The sequence below is a fragment of the Triturus cristatus genome, chromosome 4_2 (genome assembly GCF_964204655.1).
Source record: "Triturus cristatus chromosome 4_2, aTriCri1.1, whole genome shotgun sequence".
In the NCBI taxonomy this organism is placed as follows: Eukaryota; Metazoa; Chordata; class Amphibia; order Caudata; family Salamandridae; genus Triturus; species Triturus cristatus.
In genome coordinates this window covers 269,665,412-269,684,260 of record NC_140586.1, presented here as the reverse complement: position 1 = coordinate 269,684,260, position 18,849 = coordinate 269,665,412, and the positions used below count along the sequence as shown (strand labels likewise).

Here is an 18,849-nt window from a genome sequence, read left to right as displayed (position 1 = left end):
GTTTTTAATGTGTACGAATACACAAAAACTCAATATTTAAATGACAGTTTAAGCAACATGGCCATCTAATTATAACACCTGAATTATTAGAAGCAACTAGTGTATTTAGATTCCAACTCAAGTAGGCAGGATTATGGACGTCAGTTCACTAAAATGCCTAACATAGCTGGACTGGCCTCATGTTTCCTTTTACAGTCCACTCCCTTAGAGACATCACAGGTTGTGACATCCCATGACATGTGACCCAATAACATCTTAAGGAGTGATGTAATGCAGGGTATGACTCTGGTTATATCACAGGAAGTGACATCAGTAAATCAAATAAAAACAAACAGTGTGCCATTGATAATATAGCAAAACAGCTTCCAAAGCAGATACAAGTGCAGATTAGGTTCCATCTATATATTAATTATGGGTGTAGCAATGATATGCAAAGTATGCAACCATGATTACCTATACGTGGCCACCATATGTAAGATACAGTTATCATATGTTCAAGTATAACATTACAAGACAAAATATGCCTTAACTGTTTAAGTCATTGTTGATTTTTATTTGTTTGTTGATTGGTTAATTAGTTTATTAATGTATTAAATTGTGTTAATTGTAAATTTATTACGTGCCTCAATTTTAATTGCTTTATTTAGTAATTAATGTAGTATTATTCTTTTTTAACATTATTTATTAATTTTATTAATTTAAATTGTTTGTGGGTTTTTGCTTTTTAGGTAGTTGGGTTGAGAAATGTTTTAGCTGAAAATAATGTTAATAATTTTTAACGTTTTTTTATTTGTAATATTAAAAAAATGAAAGTTGTATTTTTTTTGCTTTCCATTTATTGACGATATTTCCTAGTTTAAATATATTTTAAAAATTCTATTTGTTTTGTCTATATTTAAATGTTTTATTTAAACAAATTAGCAGTGCGAATATCAATCTGATCCCTCCAAAGCCCAACACTGTCCCTACTTTTGCTTACATTAGAGTGGGATTGGTAAATCTGACCCCTCCGAAGCCCAACACTTTCCCTAATGTTGCTCATATTAGAGCGGGAATAATAAATCTTCAGATTCCACAACTTTCCATACTGTTGCTCAAATTGGAGTGTAAATAGTATATCTGACCCCTTCAAAGTCCTCCACTTTCAGCACTGTTACTTAGATTGGAGCGGGAATAGTAAATCTTACCCCTCCAAAGTCCAATATTTTCCCTACTATTGCTAAGATTCGAGTGGTAATAGGAAATATGAACCGTCTAAAGTCCAGAAAGTTCTCTAAATGTATTTATGTTGGCATGGAAATAGTAAATGTGAAACCCTTCAAAATCTAATCTCTCCAAAATCCAACACTTTCCCTACTTTTACTTATTTTGAAGTGGGAATAGTAAATGTGACTCCTCCAAAGTCCAAGATTATCATTTTGTTTGCTTATTTTGGAGTCAGAATAATACATCTTGCCACTCCAAATTCCTCCTATTGCTTAGTTGGAAGTGGCAATATAGTCTTAAAATATTTGTATATAATTTGCAATATATTTTTTCTACATACATGTATATGTGTATTTTTTGTATATTAATATTAAAACATGTAATGTAATTTATCTTTATTAAGTGTTTGTTCTTGTTTTTATAAGCTATATATATTTATTTTATTTTATGTTCATTTTTTAAATAATATAGATACTTATTTTTTAATTATAATAATATTTTACATTTTAATATCTAAATCTAATTAAATACAATTTTATATATGTTAAAATCAATATACTTACCTGATTATGATGATAGTCTGGTCCGCAATATTTTTGTATCGATGTTTTAGTACTTTACATACAAAGCACTCAGAAACCTGCATGTGGAGTTTTTTACTCTGCGTTTATCCTATTTTTTTCTGTGCGGAGATCTGCACTCCAATTGCGTTAAGAGGGGTAAATACTTAAAAATGTAAATACATATAATTCAATGTTAAAAATTAAATAAAAAATAGTACGTTTCCAATGTAATTATAACATATTCTAATAACTTTTTAGAATTTAAAATGAATGTAACAATAGATTGTATTCAATATAATAACATTACTTTTAACTAATTGTATGCATCACTTTTAATGTTTAATAATGTACAATTAAAATGTATTTTTTTGTATACTTTAGCTGGGAACTCTTTTTAATTTTTGTATTTAATCTTGAGAGAAATAATGTAATTTAATGTATTGTAAATCAAATTAGTGCTGTAGATGCTTTCTTCAGTTCTACGTAAAAAAATATATAAAATATATGTACATGAATATTTAACATAAAAATATTTTAACAAAACTCTTTCCAACTTTAATAGACTTGTTTATGTTCCCTATTACTTTACAACAGGGAGACTGCGGTCGGGGTGGAGATCTCTACATGGTAAATTATAGGGAAAAGTTAACCTTACTTTACCACAGCGAGATCTCCACCATGGAGACTAAGATCTCTGCATGGCTTTACCACCATCTACTAAACAGGCTCAAATGTAACTAGAATTAGACTCATGGCTAAACCCCATATTGTGAAATATTTCTTCAGGAGAGAAACACCTAAGGAACTGGCTCTGGAAATCAAAGCAAAGTGCTCATTGGAAGGATCTGCCAAAGCATAATCCCTGGTGAATTTATCCATTCAAACACATGGATGATGTTTATTCATAGACAATGTGGGATAGATGTTCAAACTACAAAATATTCACTGTCACTGTAAAGTTTCACATCATGAAATGTATTAGTGTATTTCCCACTTGATGGATATGATCTTGTATTTTCTCCCAATGCTCCATGTATACACATGGCTAAGTGACTGCAAGGATTGATGGTTGAATGGGTGAGTGCATCAATGAATGGATGAATAGGTGAGTGCATGGATGATTGAGTTAGTCAGCGCATGGATGGATGCTGATAGGTTACACAAATGTTTTAAGCCTTTGCAGAAATCATAATATTTTAATATGCTAAAATTAATAATATTATGCCATTCCAAGAATGGCATCAGGGCGACCATTGTGTCAACAATACCTACATTATATGAAGAATTACCAGCATCTTGTCAGTGCCAGTATTTTGCAGGAGTGAGTAGCATTGTGCCATGAGCGTCAACAAAATGTCATGATTTACCATAATTATACCATGCTTATGATGCGTCCAAAAAGGCCATGGATGGCCACATTCTTGAGCGAATTACCATCATATGCCAGCACAGTGTGCAGAAAGCAACTGCCATTATGCCAGAACTTGTATTATGCTATATGTGGCTACATCCCACTTACTTCTCTAATTCAATTACACATTCAAATAACATGTGATGTATAGGCCATCAAACACTCACACTGAGCTCAAACCACCATAATATTAACTTTCTTAAAGCAAACACTTGTACACATTTTACCATTGCCTCCTTCCTAAAGGGAGACTTGAATTTATTGTGCCTAGATGGAAATTAACAATAGCTAATGCTGACAGCTAAAGCTGTGTGTAGCCAGATCTCAAAATTACAGTTTCATAGCAAAATGTGAGCAAAATCGGAAAACGATGCTTCTGGCACGAGCTAACTTGCAAGTAGGTTTTTTAAATTTTATTTTAGTCACTTTACAGCTTGGATCTTTGTATCATTCAATTCCCTACCTTCCACTTTCCCACCATTTTTGCCTCGCTCCCTTCTCTTCTTCTTCGTACTCCACCTTCTCTTGGTGACAGCTGCACACATTTAACCTCCACAATTGCTTTTTTTCTACTTACAGCTACGTAAAAAATTTGGAAATATTTTCAGTCTGCAGCTCTCGTGGCAAAACATTGTTGTCGTTAATGGGTTCGAGGTAATGAAGGAAGTGCTTATCCACAAATCAGAAGATTTTGCTGACAGGGCACATTTTCCAATCATGGATCTTATGGGCTATAAGGACAACTGTCAAGGTGAGCACTCAAAATCTTTATCTCTTGATTCGCAAACTTGTCTATAAATATATATATATGATTTTTTTCGCATTTACAGACCATTGCATATCAGATTTGGATATTCTTGTGAGCATAGTTCATTGTAATATCTTAAGTAGTGTGAACAAGTTATACGCAAGAAAATTTGACAGGCTATAAATTGCAGGAAGAGTGAAAAGTTGAACCAAGTTAGTTATTTATTTACACACACAGGGCCTCATTTATGAAAAGTGTTGCATCGCTGCGGTGAAACAGCAATGCAACACTTTTCAGTGCGCCCTACTTGCGACACCATGGATACGCCGTATATACTGTACGAGGCTCCATGTCGCAAGGATTGACAGATACGTCAGGAATCCTGATGTATCTGTCTGTGCAAAAATGGCGCATTGCTGGAGTGTGTTTGGAAACAGATGCAACTCCAGCAATGTGCAATTTCCCATGGGGCAATCCCCATGTGAAAAGGCCTGCGCCACCCCTTACACCTGCTTTAGGCACGCGTAAGGATTTAACACAGGCCGCAGAAGTGGCGCAGTGAAAGCTCAGATTTCACTGCAACACTTCTACAAGCCTTTTCTGCGCCGGAACGCCCACCCTGCATACATTACACCTGATGCATGTATAATGTAGCGCAGCGATTTACAAAGTGACGCATCTGCCTAGCTTCGTCACTTTGTAAATATGGCACAGTGTGGCACACATTTTACGCTGCTGCATCATCACAAAAAGTGACACAGCCGTAGCGTAAGGACCTCATAAATGAAGCCCACAGTGTAAGGTGAGAGACAGCAGACGTAGTAACATGGAGCTGAGTGGTAGTGTTTGAGTACGTTAGATAGAAGAATGCTCATATGATTAGTGATGTTACCATTGGTAACATGTCAAATTGTTTTAATCATTAAAAAAACAGAAAACAAAAACCCAAAGGCTAATAAGTAGGGAGAGGCGGTTCCCAACAGAAGTTGGGGTGAGGTAATTAGTGGATAGCTTCAGAGAAGCAAACAGTAGTTCCAGATAAATATTAGGTGTAAACAGATCTAGTGAACAATTTAAAAAGAGTGGGTGTGAAATGGGGGTTTGATTTCCTTGTTGCGGAGTCCAAGTCTGTGTGTAACAAGCGTTGGGCAAGTGTGGTGGTTTGTGAATGCGTGTCCAGTAACAGCTGTCTGAGAGAATGCCACCTACACACGGGGGCATTAGGTTGTCTTGTTTGTGTTCCCCTAAGGCTATACATAGGTCGTCTCAATTGTTATGCATTGGGAATTTACAAAGTCTGTGTGCCTCCTGTTTATGTAATGCTGTGCTTTTGTTAGCTGTGAAGCAGGGCCAGACTAGCTGTAGTATGCATCGGGCGTTTCCCGGAAGGCTGAAAGGGTGGAGACCGGATTTTCAGATGTGAAGACTGGTTTTGCTGTGGTGCTGCTATATCAACCCCCCGTAACAAAAGCAGCAGTGCACACTTTTGCCCCCCACACCCGGGGGCTGGTCTGACAAAATTGCCAGGGCTGTTTTGGGTTCCCAGTCCGTCCCTGCTGTGAAGCTTTTAGTGTCTGCTCTCCAGTGTCGTACATGTGAGCCGGAAGTGGACTTCTAATGTATGGCGATGCTTCGTTTTGACTAATCAACATTAAGTCGACACATTTTGTGCCTGATTTCCCTCGTTCAGGACAGTGTGCAAGTCCTAGGACCCAAGCCTCTGGTGTAGTGTAGGAGTCCCTGTAAGTCACATGTTTAAGTGTACTGTGTATTGAATGCCAGAATTGAGCTATATGAGGGCAGCGCCACATCATGTGAAAGAAGTCATGACATTGGGGACAGCTAGCTGTGTTGGTATTTTGTTAATGAAATGGGGGGACATGTAAGCTCTATGTATCTAAAAGAACTGAGTTTGTAGGAGCCTAAGATACCTTCCTTGGGAATTCTAGAAAAGAACAATCTTGGTCACTAAGCAAGTGTCCCAGATCTCTTTCCCAGAGGAGTCTGCGAATAGTTAATGAGGGGAACATAATGGCAGGACTGATCAGTAAAGCCTGGTGATATAGTGACGCCCTGCAGCTGTGGTGAGGAGGGTTTACATGTAGGTATGCGACAGGGGTTTTAAGTCGGTAATGTGACGTAGGCTTTGCATTCGTGCTAGCAGTGTTCTGTGGGACAGGAACTCCCCTGCTGGAATAACAGTGGAGTCTGATATAGTCTCAAAGGTAATTAATGATTTGTTCCCAAAGAGGTTCGAAACTGAGGTTGGGCCAGCTTGGTCCCATCCGGCCATCGCTGATGTGCTTTGTGTTGGTGTTAGCAAAGCTAGTAAGGAAAGAGGGATATTGGACATATAAGTTTGAGTTTGTGGGATGTGGCAGAGAATTTACCAATGGCACTGTTATGCTAAACATCATTACACAACAATGGAGTAACCCAAAAGACCGTAGGACCTGGGTACAGTTTTTCACAAGCAACAAAATGGTCCTGATGATACTAAAATTTAGAAAAGGGAAACCAATTCTCACAAGAAACAACATTTTATTTCTCACATACTGATATCTGTGGAGAAAAAAGAGAGAGAAAACAGGACTTAGAGCACCAGAACCAAATTATGCAGAATATTGCATTTATTCAAGTTTTGTATTTCAGGCAAATAATTCAGAGCATCATAATGGTTGTTCCATTTGAGTGAAAAGGTGCAGAAGAGGTGCTCATGTAAAGTGACAAGTGATCAATATTTACAAATAAAAAGATGAGATGTAAATTGCAGTGAATGCAAGCGACTGCACGAAGCCTGTATGAGCTGGAATTGCATATCTTAATTGATATTCTTCTGATAGAGATAATGTCCCACTCAATCAAGTTCCCCTCTAAGGATAATGATTCAGTCCAGGCTAGGTGGTAGGTTGTCGATGTTTCGACCCAGAAAACACACGGTGATTCTGAACCTTTCACATGGGTCTTCATCAGGACAGGTTTAAAGGGCAACCTGTGTGGGGATATAACTTCAGTTAAAACATGTCTGGTGTGATCTCCTATAACTCATTCTCTCCAAAATGCTAAACTGACTTTTAGTTGCATGGCTGCTCACCCCTCATATGAGCAGGAAAGCATATATAAAGTAAGGCACCTGGGATCCTCGTATAGTGCTCATAGGTCCAATGGTTTCTGTAACATGAAAAATACACATGTAAAAAACATATGGGGCAAAGTTATAGTCAAGAATAAATAATAATTCTTAATTGGAACTAACCCGTGGTACAGAAATTAATACGCGGGTGCGGCATAGAAACACAACAGGTCCTTTCTCGTTAATATAGATAGGGCTAGAAGAGAAAACAAATCTAATATTGCCTAAATGGAGCAGTATCCATCGTTCTAACATTTAAAATAAGAGTATTGATTCAACGTAGATGAATGCAGAGTACTCACCATATTCTCGAGCAATATTCAGATTTTCTCTGGTGGTAGAGCCCTTCGCATACTTGCAGAATGGGCTGAAAACATTAATGATAAAAAGTTACAAACAGGTGCGTTTGGTAACAAAGGGTCATTCCTATCAGCAAGAGAGTAGAAACGCGGCATCGCTCTATTACTTTTTCATGCCGTTTTCCATTATTTTGTGCCCACTAGTTATTTACTTCCCTATGTCTCCTATCCAGGCCCTTTGTTTCCTGGTCGCACTGACCTACGGGATACCGCTCTTTTCCTGAACTCAATATTTGTACCGTTGATTATCCAGATGACACTTTTCATCTTGGTGAGTTCATTTTCCATTACCGTAACTTACATTTCCTTTCACATAAGCCTTATTCACGACATTTTACCTGGTGTCGCTTTTTCCTAGCCTTAGTTGCATGAATTTTGAATGCACTTGTCCTCACTATTTTCCTCCCGCTCATTACGCTCGTCGCTTGTGGTTTCATTTACACAGTGGTACTCACCATCACTGTTTTCCACTGCCCCTTTGTTTTTAAGTTGTTGCTAGTCTTGATCTTGTCTATGTTTATACACCTGCGCTCTTTCAACTAATAGCAATATGTTTTTGGCGCGATTTTGAGTTATTTGTAATACCCGACTGTTTTTTCTTATCTCCGATTTGCGTTTTGTACATTTTGGTCTGATTGTATACTTTTGCATCATTTCAATGTTCTTGTACATACTTTGCCATTTTCAATGCTATTACAGTAGGCTCTACCACACCTTTTAGGCCTGTATTGTTATTTTACGTCTTTTTTCGCCCCGTGCATACTGTTCATTACTTACTAGCCACTCCTCATTTTTCTTTTTCTTTGTCTGTGAACCCTCAACCCTCCTTTTCAACATTCCTTTTGCTTTCTTCCCTTTTGGTACCCTTTTTCTCCTCTTCTAAATCTAGTTACATGTGCGATCTGCCCTTTTTTTCATTTATTGCATTATTGCATTGTCACCTTATATTTTGAAATGTCTTGTCACCCCCTTTTTCTCCGTGCACTTCTTTTGACTTATCATTTATTGCGTTGATGTATTCTCAACTTAATTTTAAAAATGTCTCGTTACCCCTTTCTCCGTGCCATATTGTTGATCCATCATTATATTGTTTCCCAGCCCTGAAGAGTGACAGTTTTTCTACTGTTGACGAAACACGTGTCGGCCGGCGCCCTTTGTCTTGATGAACTCATCTTTGAATTAAAACAAAACCTTCTTCATATTTTGTTGAACTTTGTTGTTCTTTCTGTGATCATATTACCTAATTGTTACGTGTGCACAGGATGTGTTTATAATTGTTCTGGCATTTGCTCTCGCCCACACCTTATACAGGGGTTCTGGGTCTTCCCCTGACCTGTTTGCACCGTTAAGCATTTGTTCTTTGTTCTTCTGATTTCTTACCTGTCTATTTACCTGCCTGAGCGCCATCCATCCGGTTTTTCAAAACCCTCCCCAGCAAAAATATCGCTCTATTACTACTCGTGATTCAAAGCGTCTCCGTCTCTCTCTGGGCCGCACTGACAGCGAGCGGTCCTGAGGCAGAGGAGATGAAGAGAAGCTACTGCAGTGTGAGTGTGCTTGGTTGAGGATGCTGCGATCCTCCCAAAATGGAGGGTCGCGGTGCAGCAGTCTAGCTGCAGTGTCAAAGTATGCTTGACTTCTAGTCATGGTCGGGGGTCACTATGTCACGGGATGCGGTAATTCTAAAGAGGACTGTCAATGGGAAATTAATTCTAAATACACAAAATACAGAGATATGTCCCGTACAGGCAATACAATATTGGGCCAATCTATGGAGCCATTACAGTGATTTCAATATGAGTCACGGGACATAGGAATTGTGCTGCGGGGGCATTAAAAAATGGATGTCACTGAACAATCAATGAAATACAGAATACAGTGATATGACCCGTACAGGAATTACGACACTGACACACTCTACCAAGTCCTTACAGTTCCAACAATATGAGTCACGAGATGTCGGCATTGTCCTCTGAAACGGCTGTCAACAGACAAATGATGAAATACAAAATACAAAGAGATGATCCGTACAGGATTTACAAAACTAGGCAAACCTCCGAAGCCCTTGCAGTGATAACAATATTAATAAGCACGCCTAAATCAGTGAGTAGAAAGACATTCCAAAGGATGTGTGACTCCAATGAAGGCATATCGATCACAGATTACTGGCGAGGTCACATATATATATATATATATATATATGAGGAGGCAAAATATGAACAATAACAGTTAAATCAGCATTCAATAGATAGATGACCATGATTTAAATGTATCAGTGTACATTGGACCCCTGGGGTATCTGGCTCGATACACACACCTCTGTAATTTATACATATGAATAAATATATGTGCCTAAGATGCTATAGTCCCACTCAGTGGGACAGCGTGATGTGGTCCAAGGAGACTATGAAGGGTAGGTTACACGAAGATATGGTTCATCCAATATTTAATGTAGAAACTTGTCTCGTATCTCCCAGAACTCATTCCATCCCCTCGGTACTGTGGCCAATGTGTGTATCCACTTGCAAAGTTGCCACCCCTTCGATTGGCAGAAACGTTATCATTCACCAGCCATCTCAGACTGTCAGTAGGGTGTTCAAAGGTGGTGGAATGTTCAACTAGTGGCCCTCCCTGCACCTTGCAGCGTATCATGCTGCAATGTTGCAGAAAAATTTACAAGAATATGACGAAACCACTGGTTGCCCGCAGGTTTGTAATGAATTTAGTTGTACCATAACTGTCAGTATGGCTTGCTGTATTGGCAAAAGAGTTAGTCAATTTGTTATAATAGGTTATCTGAGGTTTGTGGGGTCCCTCTCAGAAGGACCGTGTGTGTTCTACTGCGAAGCAGGCCCTGTGGTGCTGGTCTGTGATGGTGTAGTCCGGGAAGACGTCTTCTACTCCTACTCTCAAGTGTCTCTATTGTTGAGAGCACTACTTAATGATGACTATATCTGTATAATTGAGGAGTTTGGCCACTATCTGTCTGGGGCGGCACCAGGAGGGGGGCTTTGGCCGGGACACAGTGTTCTCTCTAAACCGTGAAGCATATTGAGAGGGCCTGTGGTAGCCAGTGTTCAACATATTGAGTGGGATCATCAGCCTATACACCCTCTGGGGTTCCCACTATGAGGACTTTGTTTCACCCAGCCCACTTTTCGATCTTTAGCTCATTTGTCAAGGAATCGAACCTTGGAGGTGAGTTCTAGCCCCTGTTTTTACGCTTGATGTCTGTGGTTGTAATTCTTGGAGGGCCGACTCTATGGTGCGCACTTTGACAGATTGCTGATCTTCTTGGAGGAGACCCAGGTCAACAGCCACACCATCCTCCTTTGCCTCCAATATATTTTTGGTTTCCATGGTGACAGGGAGGATTATCTCCAATGTTGCGGGGGGGGGGGAGGCCATAGATTCCGCCATAGACAAGGTGGTATCTAGTCCAAGTGTGGGTGCGACGACATCCGAAGGGGTTGAGCAAGTTGGGTCTATTAGAGTCCTTAGTTGTGCATTGTTGCGGGAGCGTCCACTCTTAAAGGCCTCCGACTCACCACGCCCAAGATCTGGAGACATGAGCAGTCAGGATGACTGAGTTGCGATATTTTAATTACTGCCCCCGGTTGTGCAGACGTGTGCGGTTAGTGCCCTGTGCGGATTACCAGGACGTGGTACTTAGGGGTCCATTTGCTGACTGCAATAGGTGCTGTTCAGTCCTTCAGGGTAGTTATGGTCTACGGGTGTCTCTAGTTTCTGATCATCCAGATTTATTGATATATGTTCCATGGAAGGGGGGACTGTGAGGTGCTGGGGGGGGTGTTGTCTTCTCACAGTCACAGTGTTGCTTGTCTTTATTACTTTGCTATATTGTGGTTTATCAAGGTTCTCTCACAGGCTGCCTCCTGGTGGGGGTCGAGCTTTAGTGGGTCTCGAATGGCAATGACCTGCAGCTGTAGCTGCTCTAGGTGGCAGGGGGGAGCTGTGAGGCCTCATTCACACCCTTGTGCAATGTCTGTTGGTGGGCCCCTGCCGCACCGATGTCTATATCCCCAGGGGGTCTTGCCAAGGTCAGGGGAGTCAGCCCTGAGCTGCACAGGTCAGGCGGATAGAAGATGTGGCCCCATTCCACACATCCGGCAGGAAGTTTTATGCACAGGAGGGAGGCAGTGTCTCAAGGACCTACTGCCACCTCCCCATGGTTGCGGTCTGCCCCAGCGGGGTGGCTCGGGTCACTGTACACAGGCTCACTCTCCTCCACTCCGTTATGCCTTCAGGGGAGCACCAGGGCCCGGCGGGTGGCAGGGCACATGATTGATCACTGTGGGTTGTGGAAGGTTCCAGGCACTGGGGAACGATGGTGTCTAAAGGCTAGCCCGCCATTTGCAAAGTGTTGCGGTGGCCCCTTGCATCTGTCCCCAGCAAGACAGCCAACCCTGGGTGCTTTGATGTCTCCAGTCGGGGCCCGGGATGCCCGGTTGTGAAGGCTGTGAATGGCAGCGGCTTTCAGTCGAGTCTGATCTGAAAAGGGGCTGTTGGATTCCAGGCTAGTGCAGGAGGACAGGAAGCCAAGTCTGCCATGTTTTGCAGCGTAGCCACGCCATCCCTTGATTTGCATACTTGTGTTTATGGTGATGGTGTTGCTGCAATATATACTTTCAGTAGCCCTGAAAAAGCACGTTATACTACTGTGAAACATTTTTGGCCATAGTGTAACATTATGAACACTACCCAGCACTGAAATAAATAAATAAATGTATATTCTTAAATATTTTCATTCCTTTAAGGTGATTCTTTCTTTACTGAGTTTTATATTACTATAAATCTTGTAGTACGTTTTTTATGTAATGTGGTAGCAAACACTGTTGAGCAAAAAGGTGTTTTTAGGAATGCATCCATTTGTCTGTATCACTGGGTCAATAAGTATTCATTGTTACAATGCTTTATAATTTCCCTTTATGGTGTATAGTGAAGCTGACCACGCTCTTTCTTAATAATTATCTGATTCTACATTGAGATGATTTAATATTGACTTATAATTCTATCATGTCTGCTATATCGCTGATGACTACATCATCAAGGTAAGCACATCATCTACCTAAGCCTATTAACTTAGGTATTAACCTGTTATGCTCACCTGTACTTACCTTGCGATGTAGTGGCATAACAATGCAGTGATGCAATGTAATTGTCATGCAATAAATAGCATGTGAAAGAGCTGCGGTATACCTCTCCTAATGTTCTTTTAAACCCCACAACATTAAGGCATTTCCTGCTAGAGTTGTGGCATCCATTATGAGTGGGAGGACACCATAGATAAAGTCACTGAGTTACAAATAGGAGCAGAAAATCATTTGCCGAGAGATTCATGTGAGTTTCACAAACAATATCCTAATCTACTAGCCTACTCTAGAGTACTCAGATCTCTCTGTTACACTGGCCCACCGTCCTAGATTTTCCGGTGGAGCCGGGGCAGTGCATGTGCTGCTCTGCGAGGCATGCTGTATTGAGGTATGGAATAGAAGCTCCACCCATTGCCTGCCATCTTTTCAATTGGCTCCTGTTCAAGTCCTTTCGAAATTGTTGCTTTTCGTTAGTGAATAGGCTTAGTAGTCCCTCCTTGGTACCGCCTTGTCTGCATTTGTAACCTCCCAGAAGGACTGAACTTTTTACTTGTGTTGTTAAACAGTCTGCTTTATGTAGTCGGTGAGCACTATTTTCTTTAATGATCTTTCCCTGGTCCAACCACGACGTTGCCGCAGCCCACTTTTATATTGTTATTAACGATGTATTTATTTAATTTACAGCACAGTTCGCTTCAACTATAGCAGCCACACCTATTTATTTATTTAATTTACGGTGCGGTCCGCTTTTACTTTAGTGGCCGTGCTTATTTATTTATCTAATTAACAGCACGGTCCACTTTTAATTCAGCTGCTGCGCTACAGAACCTTTCTTTCTTTTTTATTTTTGGGTGAAAGCGCCCCATACTGAGCTTTCACTTAAATGTTGGCCGCGCTTCTTTCTTGATACGCAGCTCACTGTAACCTGAATATGGCAAGCAGCGTCTAAAGAAAGGGGCACGCCCACCATTAAAGTGGTCTCGCATTTGCCAGAGTTTGAGTGATTGGCATTAGAAATGATAATGCCTTTTTATATACGTGTTGCTTTTAACCCCTTCGCCGCGGCAGGAATTCCGCCGCGGCGCTGGGGGGGTTTGGGGGCAGTTGCGGTGGCGCTGTGCTCGTGACGGAACCACTCCGTCACGAGCCACGGGTGAGCTGTGCTCATGACGGAGTGGTTCTGTCACATCTCCGCCCACTGCGCTAATCGCCCGCACAGGCGGGGAATTAGCGCCGCGTGGGCGGTGCGGCCGCCAACGGCCGCAGCATGACGGAACCACTCCGTCATGAGCACATGGCACCCGTGGCTCATGACGGAGTGGTTCCGTCATGAGCACGGAAAGGGTTAAAAACACATAAATTATAGGCATTGTCATTTACAATGCCAATAGCTTAAACTCTCCCAAATGTGAGACCAGTATTGCATTGAAAATGCTTGTTCTGTCTTCTCCTAGAGGCTGAATATGTTAGGTTTTTATTTTTTTAAATAATTTTTACATTTTTTAAAAGAAATATCTTCAATGCATAAGTATCTTTAAAAAGACTTTGATGTAGATCTCGGCGGACGAGTTACTCTGTCACAATGGTGATGTATAGCCTGTCCGCCGAGATCTAAATCCCTCTAAATCTAAAAATAAAGGCCCTATTTAGCTATATCAGTTAAACATAAACAGACTTTAACACATCAGAAAGTACAGGGAGGAAGTTTTACGAATAACACATAAATGTTAACATGTGCATATATTAGGCGTACTCTGTTAGGCAAAATATAGAGCAAATTGAATAGCTCTATTAGATTTTTAATACTAAATCATGATGATATAGCAGTGTAGAGTATCAAGACAATAGTATACAACTCTGACCAAAGCCACAAAATCATTTCAGTAATTCAACAATGCATAGTCAGATTCAGTCAATGCATAAACCACTCCTTCACAAATTTCCTTTATACACTGGTCGTAATTCAGGAAAAACTTCAATATGTATTGGTGTTGGGGGTAGATGTGGGATAGTTATCAATGTTTCGGTCTCTTGAGGCGTCAGTCAATGAGATCATCCTCAGGACAAAAATGACCGAACCTTGGGAACATAATCAAGTTTATCTAATAATATTGATATCATCCTATTGAGAAATGCAAACTTGAATTTACACAAAAAGGAGCGAACACGGGGAATGCAAGGTACGGGGACAAAACACCCAACACTTCCAGTAGTCCGCGTAAGATCAGAGCTAATAGCTCTAATACATTCACTCTATTTATTGCCTGGCACCGTGTGAGCCTCAATTCGTGCACATGTTTACATTTACGTCAGTACACATGTTGACTAATTGATGTCTTTTAGAATGGATTCGCTTGACACCAACCAATGCGCTTTTTCCAATATACTCCTTCAGATTACTCTTTCAGGAGTCCTTGTGCATACTTGTAACTCCGTCCACATCAGAAACGGGAGTTACGACTTTGGAATATTCACACCCTCTTTTTCACCCAGGAGTGGCGTGAATCTGATACATGCAGAACCTCACACTAGAAATTGAAATTCTTCATGTAGTTATCCATTTTTCTTGGGATTACCCAGAATGAGACGTATTTTCAGCACCTGATAAATATTTCATGCTGGGGTGATGGTATTTACCAGGAGCCATAAATACCCCACCCCATGCTGGCACACTTGGTACTCAACACTGATGTGCTGAGCAGCCCCAAGGAGGAAGGCAGGTGGAGAATTACTGTGAGGAAGGGGCATTATCTAAGCATTTTGAGGCACTCAAGGCATTCATGTAGTTGGTTCTAAATAAGAGAGCCCCACATTTTAATACAAATGGATCATATCTATCCTTTTGTCTGATTGCTGTGCTGCCATTTCAAGTGTTGTGATATATCATGTTTCCTTTGGTATCCACCCCCCTCAGGTGTGATAGCTGGAAGGTACGGCGATGCCTGGAGGGAGCAGAGGCGGTTTGCACTCACCACCATGAGGAACTTTGGTTTGGGTAAGAAGTCCTTGGAGAAGCGGGTGATTGAGGAGGCGAGGTGTCTTTGCTCGGCATTCGAATCGGAAGAAGGTACGTCTTATTTAAGGGATAGGCCTGTCGTAAGGAAGGGAATATGTAGAATCTTGTTTATGGCCCTGATTTAATATTTAGTGGACAAAGTCAGTCCGTGAGGGTTGCGGAGGACATTACCACTACATTCTAATGGATTACTGGCCACAAAGTATAGAGATGACCACCAGCCCGGCGGTCATCTCTTTACATTGAATAAAACCACCATCACTAAATGTTTGGTGGATGGCCATTGGTTTTGATGGCCAATCACTTGTTTCTTTTTATTGTTGTCTCAAAAGAAACCCCCAAAGCAGGAGTTTGTTTAAAAAAAACCCAAAAAACTACTGATTGCCACACCCACCCTAGGCGTCTCGATAGTTCTTTCCTGTTTGTCACTGCAGATTTCCTGGTGATGTCAGACACGAAAATAAAAACATTACACTGTCCACCCTAAATAGGACGGGCAGTGTAATTTCCTTCCTCCGAAGGCTTCTACTCTGTCGGGCTGTTGATGGAAGCATTCCATTGACTAAGCCAAAGGGGCTCTGTCAATGGAATACCTAAGATCCGTCGGTCTCTAAATGAGAGAACCGGACCAAGGGTTTGATAGGCAAGAAGTAACCTGTCCACCAAATGCTAAATCAAGCCCTATCCTACTTTTTTAAGTGTATGGCGTAGGAAATGGATGACCACAGCTTTTATTTATGGGCAAAGAAAGATGGTCTACATGAATTGTGATAGCACAGTCCTGTAGACAAACACTGAAAAAGCATATAGTTGTATAGTAAACGTTTTTTTGGGTTATTTCACATGGAGACCCAAGTAGACAGACGTTGGAGAGAGAAGTTGAGGAGTGGGAAGGAAGAAGAGAAGGGTATTTGCTGTAAGAGGAGTGGGGTAACAGTGCTATGGCACCAATAGATTGGGTGAAAGTACAAGAACAAGTAAGGAGGACCTGCTTTTGAAATGGACCTCTGTACTGTTGAAAGCAGTGGGAGCTGGTGAAGAAGAGCCACAGGAATTGTGTGCATGAAGAGCGGCACACTCCATTTGAACAGAGATGGGGTGCAAAACTTAGTCGGGATAGCTCCGCTGTCGAAAATGCAAAGCTATGACTTGTGAGTTGCTCTGTCCATACAGATCCCTGTTGATCTCAATTTGGCGCTCCTATTTTCTGAGGGTGATAAACCGATCACTATTAGCATTCAGTAATAATAAATATGGCTACTTCAGGTGCTTACAAATACATATCTTAATAAATGTGCTTTAGGCATACAACAGGGGTATTGTCTGGTAAACTCTGTCGCCCTCCTAGATATAATGTATGACTTGACAGTCCATCAGTGTCCTGTGTACGTGAGGGGAAGGGACAAGAAGATAGGCACTCTAGGGGATTTGTTCAGTATGCCCCACCACCATTAGATGAGTGTGACTCACTACACCGAAGTAAATAAAAGCCTGCTGAGAGGTGGAAGTTACAGGTCACCATGGGGTCGAGAATCTGCTTAGAATCTGGCATCATTTACAACTGGCACAGAATGGAAATTCAACACAATTTAAAAACAATCCAGCAGAAGTTATTATTCCAGAAATGTAAGAACGGAAGATTAGTCATAGACTGCAAACAAGCAGAGCAATGGTATACAAGGTGCGCCCTGTTCCCTTAGTGCTGTGTGGATTCCCACAATGGTTGAACTTATAAATGTACACAGGTTAGGTCCTTTGGTCGAATGAGAAGCGACGAAAAGACAAGGTCTTAGAAGATGTTCAGCTGGAAGTAGCTTTGGGCAAAATTTAGATTGGTACTGTACACAAACAGGCAGGATGATCAAGTGGGCAAAAGCAATGAGTGTTGACAAAGGGGTGAGCGACCACACAATCAGGGGAGTGGGTAAGTGGGAAAATTAGGTGAGTCGGTGAAATGACAGCGACTACTCTGCTCCCATCTGGTCCCTCGCTGACAGCAGAGAGGTGCTGGAGAAATATTGCTTGTCTTCTCACATTGTGGGCAACGGCTGCCATGCAGGAATGTTGACTGCTGGTTGATTTATATTGGGAAGTCCACTGGTCTCCGTTCCCCTGTGATAATGAGGGTACCTGGGGATGCTTTACTGTGCGTCACACAGCTCTTGCTAGGACTTTCGGCCACTTCAGCAGCAGCTCGAGTGTTTCCCACTCTCGTCAGTTGACAAGAGAGAGAAAGAGAGAGAGAGAGAGAGAGAGACAGAGAGAGAGAGAGGGGGAGAAAGAGAGGAGAGAGAGAGGGGGAGAGAGAGAGAGGAGAGAGCGAGAGAGAGAGAGAGAGGGAGAGAGAGAGGAGAGAGAGAGAGAGAGAGAGAGAGAATACCTTCAATCAAAGTTCACATGGAGTGTCTGTCTTCGAGGGGTATCTTGGCAGTGCTCCACCCAGTCCTGGGGTAAGTGCAGTTCTCATCCACTTTGGGGAGGAACACCACACCTTGGTTCCTTCAGCAAGAGTGTTGAAACTCTCCCTCCATTCATATTGATAAATTCACTTGATCATACCAATAAATATCTGAACGGGAGCCAGTCCTCCTTTCCTTGTACATACACAGTCCTTTCCGTGTGATACCTGCAAATGGGTCTTCATGGAGACAGGGCCTCAAAGACATGTGCAATGTGCCTTGAGGCTGGCCTTCAGGTCCATGGTTTGAACTTTGAGCTTAGACCAGACTCATCACAACCCTGCCCTATCTGGAAATGTCGAGATATATTGTTCATTGTCAAGCTTCATCTGGAGTCCTGCCTGCTGGTTTAAAATTTGGATGAAAGATGATGAATCAGGAAGATACTTTTGGGGTACCCCATTCAAGCATATTTATATCCATTAGAGGCCCCCTTTATATGAGTTAGTGCATAGGCACTAGATATCACAGCTCAGAAATGTGAATAGCCAACCACTGCTGTGTGTGACTGATTTATAATCTGTGTTCTAAGCACCACTGCCTGTAGCTCATGCACTCATGCACAGTTACCTAGTTATTGTGCTTGCAGCAAACAACAGAATTTCATTGAAAAAGGTGACATGACCACATTCTGTGCTTATACGGGGTGAATAAAGAAGTAAGGCCTGAACTGGCCCATGTTTACCTTTACTGGGATGTCAACGGTTGTATCTGTGCCTCTACATCGATCTGATTGTTGGCCACTTACATGTGGTGTATCCCAGGGGTTGGCATTAAGCTTGCCTCTGTTTCATTTACTCGTCTCTCCTCTGACCTCCTTAATTAGTTAATTTGGATACA

At 41.5% G+C, this 18,849-nt stretch overlaps 1 protein-coding gene across 1 annotated transcript in view; it reads left to right on the top strand.

Annotated features, from left to right (window-relative positions):
• The window catches only part of LOC146833614 (cytochrome P450 2D15-like), a 160,231-nt gene that overhangs the window by 26,855 nt on the left and 114,527 nt on the right, over nt 1–18,849 (top strand). Inside the window, exons 2-3 of the mRNA XM_085601488.1 lie at nt 3,760–3,931; nt 15,449–15,601. Of these exons, the coding sequence (XP_085457614.1) occupies nt 3,760–3,931; nt 15,449–15,601 (325 nt within the window). The remainder of the gene's footprint in view (nt 1–3,759; nt 3,932–15,448; nt 15,602–18,849) is intronic.